We start from the raw sequence: 17,965 nt of genomic DNA on the forward strand, positions 1-17,965 counted from the left end.
TAACAAACAGTTTTAGTCCTTCGAATTTATCTACAATACAGCACGAGTTTCTTTTTTTTGGTGCAACAACTGCAGAGATATATGTAAATAATTAGATATAAAACCTTAAATTATACTAGTATTTATTAAATTAATTTTCAGTCATGCATTATGCATGTGGGTGATATTTATTTAAATCTGTTATTTATTTCTATTTTATATATTTATAATTTTAATTTTAATTAAATTATTGTAATCATATTTAGAGACCATTATAATAAATTTTATGTATTATTATTTGATATATAATATTATTTAATTATTTTAAAAATATTTATATATTGAACCAAAGTCTAATTTTTATAATTGTTTATCATAATTTAATATTTCATATTTATTAAAATATTATTATAATTATGGTGATGTCTATTTTCCATTTTTTATTTTTATTATAAATAAATTAGTAAAATATTTTTAAGACGCAATTTTAATATTTCCCAGTGGAATTTAATTTACATTTATGATAATCCTAATAAATTATAATGTTTGACAAAAAAAATAAAAATAAATTATAATGTCATTTAAATATAAATTTTGATGAACTTTCTATCTCATTGATATTCTTTTGCTAAATGCTAAGAAAGAAAATTTAAATAAAAGCAAATTTCAGATAGCCGAGTGGCACTGTTCACATCTGGAGAGTGGGAAAAGGAAAGGGAAAAAGTACGAGCGAGCGGTGGCCCGCCTTAATCACTTCACTGCGATTTCCTCAGGTGAACCCTAATAATTTCCAAATTCTTACTTAATCTCAAACTACTAATTGCTTAGAATTTATACACTTCAGATACGAACAACGTTGTTTATTATATATGATTAATTATCAATGTTAAACATATTAGTAAATTAAATTGCAACTTTTTGCTTGTTTTTTAAATTTTTTATGTGCAGTTTCATCGTCGAGGACTGAAAGGAAGAGAAAACAATTATATTCTATTCAAATTCGAAGTTAGTGCTGTTGTTGCTGGTTTTCCAGATTAAAATTCTATAATCTATCTGATTTACTTGATTTTTTAGATTAGTTTTAGCTCAATTGGCATGTGCAGTTGTTAACTGATTGATTCTCTGTCGGTGGCAGCGTTTTTCTAGGTAGGAATTCTGTTTTTATCATTTATATTTGTGTATTTTATGCTACAATGTGATTCAAATTTTGATACAAGGTTGATTGCTTTTTTTAATTCTTCTTATGTTTCTTGTTGCCAGCAACATGCCCCGTAAAATAAAAACGGGGGTTGATTACGATGAAAATTATGATGATTATGAAGAGTTCGATGATTATGAGTATGAATATGATGTGGAGGACCATGGTTAGTAAATCCTTGCTATGAATGTTAGTGTGTGCAAGCATAGAAGTTTTTGTTGAAAAATTAAAAGTTTCATATTTTTCAATTTCTTGCTTAAGCCAGATATTTTTATAGGTTGTTCTTCTTCCTCTCGTGATCTTTCTAATTGTTTAAGATACGTGATCTGCAAATTGATGTTTTTGGTATTTTATACTCATGTTCATGCATTTATTTAATGTAATTGTAGCTGATTTCGTTAACTAAACTTCTAAATTGTCATGGTGATATTCTACAAATTCTTCATGTAGATTGTGCTTGATTGTGATCTCTCTAACAGGGAAAGCACCTGAGCCTAGGCAAGGAATTGATACGGCTAGGCAGTGGCGCTGCTCTATTTGCACCTATGATAATGAAGAATATATGTCTGTTTGTGACATTTGTGGGGTAATTCGTAATCCGACCTCTGGCAATCTCAATAAGAGAACAGGTATGCAAATTCCGTATTTGACAAAATTTTATTTTAGCTTTTCTTTAAGTATTTAGAAGTGAACATTGTGCAGATTCATTTTAATCTAGACTTATTCTGATGGACATGGAATAAACTCTTTTGCTCAACATTATTTTATTTGGTTCCTAGAAAGTCTTTAAGACACAAGCCTATTGGCATAGTTGTGGCAATGGTGCCCCATGATGTCTTTTCTGGTTTAGATCACCTTGTAGAAAGCTTGCATTAGAATCCTTGTTATTTAGGTTTCCTCTCAAGTTGCTCTCCTTTTATAGAATAGATCTCTTTCATGCAGCTGAGAGTGAGTGCAAAGACTGTGGAGTATCTATAATGGCCAAGTCTCTTTTTGCATCATTGCCACATCGGACACCTCGCAAGTCTGTAGTAGCTCAGCTGCAGAATGACGATCCTGTGACAAAAGGGGCACCGGGGAACAGTAGCTTTCTCGACTATGAGAATTTCCAAGGAAACTTTCATGAATTCCAAAAGGCTTTTAGTTCTCATAGCCACTCCCACAAAAAAATAGGTCTGAACATATAATATTAATCGCTGGGCACTTTAACACGAGAATCCTTTTGTCTAAGCATTTTTTGTTGGATTCTCTAGCTGGTGCTTGAACTGGACCCAATTTTCTTTCTTAAAAGAATCAGTAATTGTATTCTTATTTTGCACTTCTAAACTATACAGTTCCTTTCGAGTTTGATGTTCCATCTCCAGACGATTTGGTTTCTAGTGGATTGCATTCCTCAAAAAGGGGTTCAAGAGGTATATATCATTCTATGGATGCAAAACTAGAATTGATAGGTCATTTATATTCAGTATGTATAAAATATACATTTATGAACTTCATCATCTGTATCCAAATGTATAAAGTTTGACAAACACCACTAGTAAAATAAGATGCGTTATTGAAAGGAACTTGAGTAAAGATAGGCTATCTTAATAGACCCTCATGTGAAATGTTGTGTACCGGTATTCCGTTGATGGATGGAGTCAATGATGTCGTCAAAGAGTATGCTACAGAGAGAAGCTTTAGATGAGAGTTCGAGTTTTGATTCTCTTTCAAAGACAGTGTGCTCATGGGGTATATAAATAGGAAAAGGCAACAACTGAAACCCATTGATAAGATACCTCATGTTGCAATCTAGAGGGTTTAAAGCGTTGTCTTTGGTTGTATCTAGTCCATTATTTTATTAAGGACTGAGTTCTGTTAGGTTCGTTGGAAACGACCAAGAGGCTATCAAATTTTCTTAAAGCCATCCCAACAGGCCCCCTCTCCCTATTCACTTCAAGACTAAATTTGGGCATTGTTAGTCACTATATCTTTGGTTAACCGCACTTCTTGCATATATTTTTATACTGTTCTCAGTAAATATACTGTATTCAATTCCTTCAACATCTTAATTTGATTTCTGCATTTTGCTTGTAGCCGATTCTCTGAACTTCAAACCTCCAAAAGCTTCTTCAGGCACAACTGAGAATGGTGCAACTAATGCACAATCCACTGTGCAAAAGGTAGATGATTCTTTTCCTTTGGTGCCTAAAGGCAAACGATGTATTGGGGATGAGATTGTAGATGCAAAGAATGAAGTGGCCACTAAACAGTTAGGTTCGGATAGCTTGTTTTCAAGTATGCCAAAACCTGGAGTCAGGAGCAAGTTCCCAAAGGATAGTACACCCAGCATTCAATTAAGTGACGAAATGTCAGTGAGCTCATCTGCATTGATGACGAAAGGCAAGAACAGAAGTGTGAATGATAGCAGCTCGTCTTCAATGACCAGGGACGAGATGTATAGGCTCAGTGATAATGTGAACAGGATGAATGTGTCTTATAAATCCAGTAGTAGTGTTATTGCTAAAAACACTAAATCTAATGCACAGTATCAACCTGATGAATGGATGCTTCCCGACAAAGCAGATGATACGATGACTCAACTGAATCTTGCAATTGTAAGTCGGATCTAGCTGTAGTCATATAATCCAGTAATGGAGGGTCCATCAATGCAAATGGTCTATAATTGTCAAACCTCCCTTATATATTATTGCAGGTTGGCCATGTGGATTCAGGAAAATCAACACTCTCTGGGAGATTGCTACATCTTTTAGGACGAATAACCCAAAAAGAAATGCACAAATATGAAAAAGAATCTAAATTACAGGTAATGCCGCATTGCCGCCAACATCTTGTGTATATTCTCATATTTTTTTAAAAAAACTTGATTTTCTAATTATAATAATTTTAATTGAACAGGGGAAGGGGTCTTTTGCCTTTGCTTGGGCTCTAGATGAGAGTCCTGAAGAAAGGGAAAGGGGAATAACTATGACAGTGGCTGTTGCTTATTTTGATTCAAAAAAATTTCATGTTGTTGTGCTTGATTCCCCAGGCCACAAGGATTTTGTCCCAAACATGATATCTGGGGCAACACAAGCTGATGCTGCAATTCTTGTTATAGATGCCTGTATAGGTGCTTTTGAAGCTGGCATGGACAGTAAGAAGGGCCAAACAAGAGAGCATACCCAACTTGTTAGAAGTTTTGGGGTGGACCAAATTATAGTTGCTATTAACAAAATGGACTCCGTGGGATATTCCAAAGATAGGTTTGATTTAATTAAAACACAACTGGGAACATTTCTCCGTTCTGTAGGCTTTAAGGATTCCTCAGTAACATGGGTTCCATTGAGTGTCATGGAAAATCAAAATTTAGTATCAGCCCCTTCTAATGTTGTTTTGTCATCCTGGTGAGTGCAATTGCTTGTGTTACATCAACTATTTACCTTACTATGAAGCTGGGAAGTTCAAAATTTAATCAGTATAAATGGAACACCTTGTTTTGTTCTTGAACTACAGGTATCATGGGCCTTGTCTGTTGGATGCAATTGATTCTTTTCCACCACCCACAAGAGATTACTCAAAACCTCTACTAATGCCCATATGTGATGTTATCAAGTTGCCTTCAATGGGACAGGTGTCAGCCAGTGGTAAAATAGAGGCTGGAGCACTTCGGACAGGATCAAAGGTATGTAGTATTAACACTTGTTATTTCTGCTATTCTGATACTTCTGAAAAAGCCTTCATAGAGAATGAGAAATCAGTATCTGGAACTGCAACAGTAAGATGATTAAATCAGTACACATGTAGAAAACAGCATTTGAGTAGAGATAATTTCTACATTTATATGCAGTATTCTTTTTCTATCTTTAATTATGGATAAGCTATATGAGGATTTTTTCTCTTGTAGCCTGGATGTTCCAGTTTATAAAGCTTTCTTCTTGCATGATAATGCAATAGATAATAAGCTGCTTACTTTTCCAGTTGAATTTGTATGAATAATAAAGAAATCAAGGTCATTGGGCTGGTAACCCAGCCCAAGGTTGAGTGTTTGCTAGAGGAAGGTTGAGGTTTAAACATTGCCAGCCTCTGTTCTTCTTTTTTAAAAAATTACACAATCCCAAAAGAGAATTGTAAATGAACACCTTTTTATTAAGCTAGTGTATGTGCTGTTACTATATTGTACCTTTAACTGTGAAAGTTGCTCTGTGGTGATGCAGGTTTTGGTTATGCCATCAGGAGATGTAGGAACAGTGCGTAGCATAGAGCGTGACTCACGGCCCTGTTCTGTTGCAAGAGCAGGGGACAACGTTTCTGTGAGTCTAGGGGGTATTGATGGGAGCAATGTGATAGCTGGAGGTGCTATTTGCCACCCTGACTTCCCGGTTGCTGTTGCGAAATGTTTGGAGTTGAAGGTGCTGGTGCTAGATTTTGCAACCCCAATTTTGATCGGGTCTCAAGTAAGCTCTCTCGTATTTGCTTGTGTCCTGCCCCTGGGTGCTTGCATATATAAGCTGACAATTTAATGAATGCAGCTGGAGTTTCATTTATACCACACAAAAGAGGCAGCAAGAGTAACGAGGATAATATCATTACTTGATCCAAAAACAGGCAAGGTGATAAAGAAAGCACCACGATGTCTGACTCCAAAGCAACACGCAGTGATTGAGGTGAATGAACGATGCAACATTCCCATAATTTAGATATGAACCAAGTGTCATTGCTATGAGTTGGCATCAATTAAGTCACACTAACCAATTTTAGTCGATTAGCAACAATACTCTCTAACTTTAGATCAATTAACACCCAAACGAGGTCATTGCAGTCCGAAAACGTGTTCATTTTGTATAATTTGAGGGTAATTGATCTAAAATTAGAGGGTATTGTCCCTACTTGATTGACATTGTTAAGTGTATGTTAATTGACCCTGACCCTCATGCTGAGGGACGTCATGACCCTTTGCTCATTTAGACATTTCCGAGTATCGTATCTTTGTTGAACTGTTTGATTGCAGGTGGATTTGCATGCTCCGATTTGCGTCTTAGAGTTTTCAAATTGCAAAGCTATTGGAAGAGTGTCTCTGAGAGTGTTAGGAAGAACTATCGCCTTAGGTGTTGTAACCAAGGTAATGGAAGAGGTGGAGTAATTATATCTAATGCTAGTTTTGCAGGAAATAATAACATGAGGTTATATATTTATGCAATGATGGCCAACTTATTCAACTCTGTAAAATTATTCATTTTGTATAATTAGTTTATTCTTTCTGTCAATTCACCTCTTTCTTGTTATTTTCGGATCCTTTTTTGAAAGTTAATATTTTTAGTTACAAGTCTAAAGTTCTTTTTGTTTGGTCGTCCAATTTCTAAATCTGAGCAAAAATGACCAAAATACTAATATACGTTGATAAAAAAAACAACTAGTTAATTGACTTGGTAAAAACTAATCTTTCATTTTGTATCATTTTATGATTATTTACATTCAATATTTTTGCTCAGATTTGAGCAGCCAAAAGGACATTTTAATAGATTGAGTTTATCTATCCATAATCTTAGCCTTTTTCTAAATATATCTTAATTTTTAAATTTTCTATATATATAATTTTTTTTTTATAGTTTGCAGTAGCACCTCATATGGTATTACTTAAGAATTTGAAAGAAAAGACTAGAAGAAAATAAATATGAAATTTAGTGTTTAGTTTTTGTATTTTATGTGTATGTATTTAGATTCATATAAGTTTTTTTAAAATCAAAACCTAAAATAATTTTAATAGAGCTCAACAAAATCATAAAATAATATTGTGCTATTAGCCAAAATTATAATAATAAATATAAAAAAGAAAATAAATAATTTTAATAAATTATAAATATATAATACTAATTTATTAATTAAGGATATAATTTACATTAGTAGAAATTTATTAATTAATAATTATAATATAAGTAATGTAATGATCTTAAAGTAGTAGTTTATTTTATCAAGCAAAGCATTTTTTTCCATTTTAGGTAAATTAATTATTCAATGTATAATATTTAATTAAAAATTATTAACAAAAATATAAAGAAGAAAATAAAATTATATACAAAATTATAATAATAACTTATTGATTATTAATGTAACTTATATTAGTAATATTTATTACTTAGAAATTTATAATTACATCAAAATAGTATAGTTTATATTATTAAGTGATATAGTTATATTGAAGTGGAATAATTTATTTTAGCTAGTTAAATGTGTAATATTTAATTTTTATTATTTATAAATGAAACTAAAACTAAAACTAACAATAGAAAAGAATATTTTTTTGATAATTAGGGAGGGGGAGCACTTGTGGGAGGATATTGATATAATATAAATGCTGTAATTTAGATCAAAAAATATATTATTAAATTTGGATAGTTATATGTTTTTCATCAATAAATAATTATAAAATATTAACTTAACTATAATAGTATGTAAAAATACAAAGAATAATTCATATAGTTCATGTTTCTATCTTATCAATTTTATATTTTAGAAAAGTTATGTTGTTTTTTTTCATTAATAAAACTAGTGGAGAATGAAAAGAAATTACGGTCATACGGACCCATCCATACTATTTATTTTGAATTACATGTAATCATTAATTGTCTTATAAATATATTCACCATTAAATTAAAAAAAAATCAAGATGTGTTTGAGTGGGTAAGAAGCTCTCCTAACTGAATTGAGGTCGCGAATTTGAACGGTGCAAATATGCAGCCGTCGAAAACTTTACTTCCCGCAAGTGACCTATCCGGCTCAAATGAAGATTAATCTAAATATGAAAGGTATAAAGATGTCGTCTCATAATTGAAACTCGTTCAGAAAATCTTATGTATTTGAACCGAAAATAAAAATAAAAAAAATCATTAAAAGTCTAAATGAGACATTATGAAAACGGCTATAAGACTTATTAAAATAGGAAGGAGATAATAAATTGTATTTTTAATTTTTGATCATAAACTAATCTAATATATTTTTATAAAAGAACTAAATTTTTTAATAACCATGTGTTTGTATTAGAGTATAAAAAAACACAACTTTGATTCACAATTAGAAAAAAACAAGACCCAAATAGTTATGAATAGCTACACTAAACACCACTCTTAAACTCATTTTACTCTACACACCGCTCTCCATTCTCATCCGTTTTTCTGGGTTTTCAATTTCCAATCTCATGTGATCTTTTCTAAGGTCAGATTGTCTTACTTTTTAATTTTAATTTCATTTTATTCTGTTTAATCACACCCAAAAAAGAAAACTTTGCTCATTCAATTTAAAGGTTCTGGTTGAGTTGCTTTTTAGCAATCTGGTTCACTTGTTTTTCTAATTATGTTTGCTATTGGGTACTCAAGATTGTGGTGTAATTTTAATTAGAATTACTTTTATGACCGATCATTTTTTACTTAACCGTTGACCCTTTTGTTTATCTACTGATCAATTTTCTTACTTAATCGAGCAATTAAACTGTTAATTTTGATTGTCTTATTGCTTCTTTAATTGGTAATGATTATTTCTAGGATTAATTTACTTTCTTATAATTTCTGAAGATTGTGGTGCACTAAATTACCGATTATTGTCCAAAAAGCCATGATTTTGTACATTTTTAGTCTGATTTTTGTTATAAGGTCGATTCTGATGTTATTTCTAATTATGATAAGAGATCTGTTTAACATTAGTGTAAGTGTGTGACCATATATTATGTTCACCAATATTATCTGCTAGTTAGCATGTACACTTCACTCGATCAATGTTTTCCGTTTTGGAAACGTGTTGGACACCTGATGTTACACGAAACTTCAATGTTATTTCGCCGTGTCTGTCTCCAAGTATCCGATTTCCCCGTGTCCGTTTCTGTACTACCTAGATTATCTCTTGGGTTTTTCTTTAACTTTGGCTTCTGGTTTAGAAAATAACATGGCAACTCAAATGTTATGAGTTACTGTATAAGTAGATTCTAGGTCTCTAGTTCTTGTTGTGCTTCACATAATATTGTCTTTAGGGACATTATTATTCAATTTTGTTAGGAAAGAGATAGCAAGTTATGTAAGTGTTTCTTTGAAGGAAGTTTTAGTTCTAAAAAGGGTGGATTATGTAATGTATATGCTTTATTACTTTTCTGCCTTTCACTTCTGCTCCATCGCTTTTTAAATGGATTCTACTGTTCTTTGGTCCATTTGCAGCTATAACTATTTGTTCACTCTGGTGCATGGGACTTCTTCATTTGGAATAAGCTTGATTAGTTTATGCTTAATGCACTCAATTTTATTCAATCAGTCTGCTATCTTCACTTTTGGACCAATAAAAGAAAAATATGTGCCGTGTGCTTTTAGATCTTAATTTTAAAGGTTGATAATGGCACTTGAACCTTATTATAATAAAGTTTCTAAAGTTAGTAGTTTGAACATGGAAGAGATTCAGTTAAATACCAATTTGGAGGAAGTGGTTTGTCCTATATGCTTAGACTTCCCTCACAACAGTGTACTTCTTCGATGCTCGTCTTTTGAGAACGGGTGCTGGCCTTTTGTGTGTGATACGGACCATTTGCACTCCAACTGTTTGGACCGTTTCAAGAGTGCATCTGGCATGTCATCCCCTTCTACAACTGAAGCATCTTCAATAATTAACACTCAGCATTCAGCGGTGGACGGCAATAACAGACTAGCTTGTCCCCTGTGTAGAGGTGAAGTTTCTGGCTGGGTTGTTGTTGATAAGGCTCGTGTATATTTAGATGCAAAAAAACGGGGCTGTGAGGAAGCACGGTGCACTTTTACAGGAACGTACTCAGAACTATGTAAACATGCTCAATTAGAGCACCCTCATGCCCGTCCTTCAAGAATTGATCCTGCTCGACAACTTGATTGGGAAAACTTCCAGCAGTCTTCTGAGATAATAGATGTTTTGAGCACCATACATTCAGAAGTCCCACGTGGGGTGGTGTTGGGTGACTATGTTATTGAATATGGAGATGATGACACTGGGGATGACTTTGAAGACTTTCCTGGGGATGAAAGCAACTGGTGGACATCTTGCATCTTGTATCAGGTGTTTGATAATTTCAGAAATTCAAGAAATAGAAGAAGGTCAAGAGTAACTGACACAAGGAGGGGAAGTCGCCGTTTGAGTTATGATAACTCGAACTCTGATGAAGGTTCTGTGACATCTGTAGAATTTGCAGACTATAGACTAGATGAGACCGATGACGAGTTTGCGAGTACAAGTGGCTCATCCAGGGGTATTTCTGGTCATCGCAGGTCAGTACGTTCTTTCTTAAGTCTCTTTCCTACTCTGTTTTGGATTCTCTTTGTGATATAAATATTATACAGCAGTTCTTTTTTCTTGACATTGGCATACATCGGTAATTAACGGTGAGAGGGACAGTACTAGTAAGCAGGGTGTACTTCAGAACCCCAGGATCCCATGGCTCGTTGTGTGGCTGTCCAATCCACCAATGGGACTAAGGCCACCACATGGTAGGGAGGTTCAAATCATGAACCCTCCCTGATGTCCACATATGGAGAGTTTTTCCGCTAGTTACTTTGCATATTGAATAATTCAACAATTAATTCTTGTATGATATGAGGATATTTGCTTCATAACATTTCCAGTGCTATGTGTTAAACCATTTAGCCATCTTTCTCAATGTGTTCATGTTTCTGAAGGCAGTGCTCTTTCTTTCATTCTTTCTTTCTTTGATATCTATATTGGCTTAAATGGCTGGATTAGAATGACTCTAAGAATGTATCATCTTCCTTTTGACGAGTCAAGTGCTATACATTTTTTGGTGGGATTGTTGTTACACTAGATATACTTAAAAAATTATTCTGAATAAATGGATAGACCTTTCAATAGTAGACAATATCTTATTTTGAACAATTCTGACAACTTTAGGAGAAAAAAGAGATATCGGTTATGCTGCCTATTACCTTTACCTTATGTTATTATTGATGGCTTGTGGTTATCGACATGTGTTACGCCCACTGATATTTTTTATTTTCTCTCTTTATTAACAAAGTAATGTTGGTCGGTGAATTGCAACATGAACAGCTCTTTTCCTTTGAAGTTATCATGTTGCTAGATGTCTTTATTGCCTAGTTGGTTGAAAGAATGCATTGTCTAACGTGCATGCATATTCATGTGTATCCACGTATATATCTGATGGTCTCTGGATTGTAATGAACATTGCTAAAATAAGGTGCATTCTTTAACCCTGGCATTGCTGGGTTTTTTTATTTACGTTTGTTGCTGTATTATAGTTAATTTACTTGAGTATACACTCTCTCCTCACGTGAAACAATATCTTAACGTTCAAATAAGTTTCATGTGTATATATATATATATATGCTGTTAGCCATTCTTATTTTGCTAGATGTTTTCTTTCTACTTAATGCATCTGTGGTTTTTGATTATTACATCAGCAAATGTGCTGGTGTCATGCTTTCTTCGTGCTATTAATGTCTTTCGTTTCTTGTATATCACAGTTCCCGAAGGCGTCGATCTCGCTTTTATGACCATTAAGGTATGTACTGCAAAGGTTAGGTTAGGTTAGGCTTAAAGGGTTTGTTTTACTATGGAAGGGGAAATTGATTCAATTCCTAATGTTTTTATCTGGTGTATCCATAGTATTCTAGCTTTTCATTTTTTGAATGCCAAATGTGTAAGTTTATAATATTTTTTGGTGCTGTACCTGATCGACTCACTTGATATGTTGGTGGCAGTTGTTTATGATAGTGAAGGAAGGACTGAAAGATAAGCATAGGATGCTGGGAATTATGCCAAACATTTAACAGTTAGTTGTGGATCAGATCTTGTAACATATGTAATTAGATCTGCTGGTACCTGAATTTTTGGATTAGATTGGTCTAGTATTCTCTGAATTTGTTGTTGGATTCTTTTTAAATTTGGAATTTACGACAAATTTGCATTATAGGACTACGAAAGATGAGTAGGTGGTGGACCTACAAACAATACTTTCCTCTTTTAATTTGGCTCCCACCAAACAAAAAAGTGAAAATAATGTCAATTAAACTGAAGAGTGCATTTGCCTTGGCAGTTGTACTTTAAATGTAAATAATTTGTTAAAAACTCTCATAAAAATTTTATTATTTTTGAATTATGAGATTCAAAACATGCATCCGGTATCTGCAATTTATTTTCACTTCAGCACATGTACTAATTTTTAATTTTTACATTTTTTTTTACAGACTGCCATACTTAATCAAAACATAATAAAACACCAAACTGTCATTTTAAGATAAATTTTAAATTTTAAATTTTCCTTTGCAAATTCAGCTGCCCAATTCTGCCAACCTCTGTTCTAATGTATTACGCATCAGATAAGTACAGAGCGACAAACTAAGACAAAGTATCAACTATAAGCCTACACTCTGCCCATGAACTGAATGCATAATCTTCGTCTTCAAATCAAATCCAATGGTATAATATGCATCCAAAAGCATCAACAGAAAAACAAGCCCTAGGATGCGTAATGAGTTTAGCAAGTTACATGTAAAGAATCGTTCATATTCAAACAAAATGCTAGTAATATGTGGTCTACAAAACAATAAGATTAGCTCCATGACTAATATGGAACATTATTAGGAAGGTTCCTAATAACATTACTCTTCATGCCAATTTTGGAGCGCATTGATTCTACTGAACGGTTATTCATTTCCTTCATCACTTTCATCCTCACCATCTGCTGTCTTGACTGCACAGTTGCCAACCCCATGCTCCTATACCTGTAAAAAAGTCTCCAAACATGTTCGTGAAACATATAAAGTTGAATTCGAACTATTCCGGAAAAACACTTGAATGAAAAAAAGAGAAGGCTGACCTAGAGGCTAGAGCAGCAGAAATAGCCACACCACCGACGGGTGATGGACGTGGTTTCTGACGGTAATAACGCAGAAACTCACGGGAACCAAGAGTTTTGGAAGAAATTTTATCATTAGAACTTGTAGTTATGATGAGTTCTGAACCACCACCACCAAGTTCTACAGTGTTGTCCATATCGCCTGAGGCAACCAGTTGTTTTCCATCCTCATTCACATAACTGAAACCATAGAAAGAAGTCATATGTCAATCTTCAAATAGTTCTTTGTAAAATAAACTGAAGATAGCCCATTGATTTACATGATGCCAAGTCAATAATAGACAAGATAAGCTCAATTTCTAATTATTACTGCTCCAAACATTAAGAAGAATACCTGCTGCTATAATCATAAAATTCTTCTAATTCAGCTTCTTCTTCCTCATCACCATCACCATAATGTACTTTACAATGACCTTTCGCTGCCATATGCTTCCTAACTGCTTCTAAGCTGTTAAAAGAATGACATCTGTCATTGCAGTACAGACACAAGAGATCCCTCTTCACCTATAGAAATAATTTAAGCAAATGTGAGACAAGCATATAAAAAGCACAATAAATAAGTTGTTGGAAAGAAGAAAGAATATAATCTAATACCTTAAGGCCTAGATAAGTAAGAAAGCCCTTCGGATCCTTCAAATACTCAACATCGGGAATAAAGAACCCGTGATGCTTGTGCATGTGAACCATACAACTTTCTATGCTGTTGTGCTCTTGATCACACATAAAGCAGCAAGACGGATCCAACAACACATCATCTCCATCCTCATCCTCATTCTCATCCTCGTCCATATCCTCAGCTTCGTTTACAGTCAAACCAGTCAACGACTTTGCAGCATTGCCAACCAACTCATCATCCGAGTCAACCTCTTCCCATTCATCATCGTCATCCTCACTTCCTTCATCCTCCACCGAGCTTTGCAGAGGACGCTTATTTGCTTCCCGTTGAGGAAGCGGTTTAATGACTACTCGATCGTCATCTTCATTTGTCCCTTGAGAAGCTCGTATAATGTGGGCCCGCGACTTCAGATGCTGGGCATGAGCTTTGGAGCTTCGATACCCCTTGCCGCAAAGAACACAGGTGTATATCATAGGGCTCGTTTTCGAGTTCTCCTTCTCTTGAAGAAGCGCAGTCTGTTTCGCAAGAAACAGCGCCTCGGTCACCCCTGGAACACCAGCTACCTGAATTCATTGTTTTTCCAGTACAATAAATATTTTGTTAAAACATATCCAATTACAAAAAAATTAAAGATAATCTTCAAATATTTATCAGCAGAGTAAAATAAACCTAATAGCATAAAAAAAATTTTAAAAAGAGGAAACGAAAATTGAAACCCTAATCGAATATATGCAAGAAATTAAAATTAAAGGACCTTGCGTTTGAGATTGTAGCGATGCCAATCGGATTTGTAATGGAGCTTTTGATTTACATCGTCGGTGAATTCTTGATTACAGGCGTTACATGTTAGTCCCGTCATTTCTTTTTTCTTCACCTCTAAGATTGAATTTTGCAGGGTTTTCTTCTTTGTTGCACCGATTAGTTATAAAGAGAGGAGAAATGTAAACGAGACGACGGCTCGTTTATATGAATTGCCCGCCGACACGCAGCAAAATTAACCACTAATTTTCGTTTCATACTTTCATTTAGCCTAGGGCAAACTATTATTCTAACTAAAACAAATTGAAATTTATTTTGATTTAATTATAATGATAAATTAAATATTTTAAAAAAGTAAGATTTTGATATTAATTAATTGAATCAATTAGAAAAATAAATATAAAATTAACTTGTAAATATTTAAATATAAATTATTATATGTTGACTTAATTATAATTAAAAAGTTATACTCCAGTGTAATTTGATGAAGTGGAAGTTTTTTTCACCTTGCCGAATTTTGAAATTGTATATTATCTGACACAAAATCAAATTTGGTGTTTAAATAAATTGAAAAATGAAATGTAACGGTGAAAACTAAATCGAAAAAATTGTGTGAACCATTTATACCCTTAAATTTTCATAGATTTCTTTATTTAACAATATACTTCAATTAAGCTGTAAGAAGTCTTTGAATTTAAAGTCCGAATAAACACTTTAAAGTCTTATAATCTACTCATACAAATATTTTATAATGGGTAGTCTACATAAATCCCCTAAAAAGGGTGTTTGCTATCATTTATACCTCGAAAATTTATTTTTAGCAATAATTACTCAAAAATCAAAAACAAATTACATAAATCTCTCATAATCCAAAATAAGATGATTCTATTATAAAATATGAAAGTTTTGTCCTTCAATTGGATATGTTAACTTTTAATACTAAAATTATCTCGGGTCTCCATCTGCTGATTGAGAAAAAGTTTGGTGGAGGTTAACCGGTGACTGGCGAAGGTCCGGCGACGGTCTGTTCATTTAAATATGCTAGCTTTATCGCAAATATATTTGGAAAAATCACGGTTCTCCGATATGATGAAGGTGCAACTTTAGGAATAGTTTCGGTCAGCTTTATTTTTATAGAGTTTTATCGTATGCAGCTTTAGGAATAGTAATAAACATTTCTGATTTGAGTCAGTTAATATGTGATGAGGTTTTGAAGAATTCTTTCAAATGGTGAAGATCACTAATTATGGTTTTTTTTCTCCGCCAAGTCAATTTAATCAACTGTATATTGTGATTTAAGAGATAAAATTCTCAATTTGGTGCTAGATATGTGATTTGATTTTTTTTTTTGTTAAACTTAGTATTTAAAATTGCTTTTAGTTTAATAAATGATATTGAACTTTCTTGTTCATATGTATGTTTTTAGATTTTATTGTTTGACTTTTTAATTTTTTGTTCCTTTATTTCTTCTTGTTTATATTCATTTCTTTCAAATTCATTTGTTATTTGTTATTAACAAGTTAATGGGTACATATTTTTTTTATTGGAGATAATCATAGGTTCAGCAGTACAATTTTAAGTTTAGATTTGGGTTTTCTCATTTATAGGAGGTAATTTGGTTATGTTGCTCTTCAAATGATTCCATTTGCTTGTACTTTCTATTTAAGGTTAACGTCATAAAAATTCACCAACTTTACACGTTTTCTCAATTTAATCACGTTCTTTAAAATTTCTCATAAACATACACCAACTTTCATTTTTCTCCAAATTTATACATAGTGTTGACATATCACCCATTCATTGATTAAAATGACTTACATCTCAGCAAATTGCACCAATGAGTGTTAAGTCAGGACCGTGTATGAATTTGGATAAAAGTGATAGCTCTAGAATCAATTCGTGGCATGATTTAATAAGCATGAATAATCGTTATTTATCGACAATGTGGCGGGGTATTCGCAAGATTTGCGTTAATAATCCAGATATCTGAAATTTATTCAGCAGTAATGTTAGCTTCAAGGTTGGGAACGGGGAGAGAATAAAATTTTGGAAGGATTTATGGAATCCAAATCAAGTGCAGCCTTTGTTCATTACTCATGCGCAGCTTTTCAATCTCTCACTGCATTAGGATGCAAACTTGAATGTCTTTGCGGATGAGGAAGGAGCTATCAATTGGTTCTTGTGGAAGCGAAGATTAAGGATTGGCGAAGCTGCTCGTCATGATAACTTTCTTCAGCTATTAGGTTCGATTCAGATTAACCATAATTTTCAGGACAGCGCATCATGGCACAAGACTGACATCGCTTTTAGTTCAACAAATTTTTACATATTGAGATTTGACAGTTCAAATCATAGTTGCAGGTTTTTGAGGAGCCTTTGGAAACAGAAAATCAATCCGAGAATTCAGTTCTTTACTTGGATTTTGTTTAAGGATCGTATTATTTCGAATTTGTTCTTGTTTTAGCATGGATTAATCACAGAAGACCGGCAGTTTTGTGGATTATACAGCAACAAAGAATCAGGGATACATATTGTACTTCACTGTAATTAGAGTTGATCATTTTGGTGTTCCATCCTTAATCATATTCATATTTTGGATTTGATCATTTTGGTGTTCCATCCTTAATCATATTCATATTTTGGGTTGGACATCTCCTTCAAATATTGAATCCTTTTACTTTGATTGGATTTCTCTAGTTAAACTGAAATACAGGAAGTTGTGGGGAACAATTTTGTTGGTTGGTTTGTGATAGCTTTAGAAAGTAAGGAATAGAAGAGTATCCACGGATAAAAATACGAATTACACGGATTTAGTTTTTCCTTGTATTTCTAAGGGTGTGATTCTTTACATGTATCATTATCCTCTTTTTCGTATAGCGGCAACGATTTTTTTAGGAGTTTAGACTTCATTCTCCAGTCTTAGTTTTTGCCGTATGTCTTGTAGCTCCGTTTTTTTGCCAACCTCATCTTGAGGTTGTGCTAATTCCATCTATCACTTAATAAAAAAAATGATTAAATTGAATAAACGTGTAAATTTGGTTAATTTTTATAGCATTACTCTTTTATTATTCAAATTTTTTTATTGATCATTAACCTATACATTGATATCCACAAAAGTTCCCCACCATCTTTTCACAAACTCATCATCTATTCATGATCTAAAGATGTATTTTTTAAATTCAACCATAAAAATTTCATGTTGTTTAATTACTTGACTCAAATTATCAAATTTTTAAGTATTTAATATAACAGATTTTAAAACTTGAAATATATATATATAGTAGGTGCAAATATCTCTTTTAAGTGAAATGTATTTAATAGTTTATAAAACTTAAAATTTCGTGATGTGAATCTGGTATGAATCTATATCAATCGAATTATTTTAATTTATTATTTTATAATTTTTTTTGCTGTTCTTTTTAATCTTATCTGATATTTTATAGAAAGAAAATATTGAGAAATACTTTATTATAAGAATTGAATAATTGTTTTTAAGTGAAATGTAATTGACAGCCTATAAAACTGAAAATCAACTTGATGT

The 17,965-nt window shown here is 32.9% G+C and overlaps 3 protein-coding genes across 7 annotated transcripts; 2 read left to right on the top strand and 1 right to left on the bottom strand.

Moving 5' to 3' along the window:
• Positions 1-605: 605 nt before the first annotated feature.
• LOC126669143 (uncharacterized) lies at positions 606-6,423 on the top strand. Of its 4 annotated transcripts, XM_050362509.2 has the most exons (14): positions 606-752; positions 928-984; positions 1,054-1,125; positions 1,240-1,343; positions 1,657-1,806; positions 2,120-2,350; positions 2,512-2,589; positions 3,254-3,774; positions 3,873-3,983; positions 4,076-4,563; positions 4,673-4,841; positions 5,374-5,613; positions 5,689-5,823; positions 6,168-6,423. In XM_050362509.2, exons 4-14 carry the CDS (start codon positions 1,244-1,246, stop codon positions 6,297-6,299), a joined length of 2,355 nt encoding a protein of 784 aa, XP_050218466.1. In that variant the 5' UTR covers positions 606-752; positions 928-984; positions 1,054-1,125; positions 1,240-1,243; the 3' UTR covers positions 6,300-6,423. The 4 variants fall into 4 exon arrangements, with proteins under 4 accessions (XP_050218466.1, XP_050218468.1, XP_050218469.1 ...); XM_050362511.2 differs by lacking the exon at positions 2,120-2,350 and having other exon boundaries at positions 607-752; positions 928-1,125; XM_050362512.2 differs by lacking the exons at positions 2,120-2,350; positions 2,512-2,589 and having other exon boundaries at positions 607-752; positions 928-1,125.
• A 1,791-nt stretch (positions 6,424-8,214) lies between these two features.
• Positions 8,215-12,101, top strand: LOC126667684 (uncharacterized). 2 transcript variants are annotated; one of them, XM_050360730.2, is made up of 4 exons: positions 8,215-8,368; positions 9,358-10,428; positions 11,656-11,708; positions 11,893-12,101. In XM_050360730.2, the coding sequence occupies exons 2-3, from the start codon at positions 9,530-9,532 to the stop codon at positions 11,690-11,692; spliced, it is 936 nt and encodes a 311-aa protein (XP_050216687.1). In that variant the 5' UTR covers positions 8,215-8,368; positions 9,358-9,529; the 3' UTR covers positions 11,693-11,708; positions 11,893-12,101. The 2 variants fall into 2 exon arrangements, with proteins under 2 accessions (XP_050216687.1, XP_050216686.1); XM_050360729.2 differs by having other exon boundaries at positions 11,656-11,693.
• Positions 12,102-12,586: 485 nt separating this feature from the next.
• LOC126667683 (cytoplasmic 60S subunit biogenesis factor REI1 homolog 1) lies at positions 12,587-14,701 on the bottom strand. Its single transcript, XM_050360728.2, has 5 exons — positions 14,420-14,701; positions 13,644-14,228; positions 13,384-13,553; positions 13,011-13,229; positions 12,587-12,915 (listed from the first exon to the last, which is right to left on the bottom strand). The coding sequence occupies exons 1-5, from the start codon at positions 14,522-14,524 to the stop codon at positions 12,756-12,758; spliced, it is 1,239 nt and encodes a 412-aa protein (XP_050216685.1). The 5' UTR covers positions 14,525-14,701; the 3' UTR covers positions 12,587-12,755.
• Positions 14,702-17,965: the final 3,264 nt, after the last annotated feature.

Source organism: Mercurialis annua, linkage group LG2 (assembly GCF_937616625.2).
Source record: "Mercurialis annua linkage group LG2, ddMerAnnu1.2, whole genome shotgun sequence".
Classification (NCBI taxonomy): Eukaryota; Viridiplantae; Streptophyta; class Magnoliopsida; order Malpighiales; family Euphorbiaceae; genus Mercurialis; species Mercurialis annua.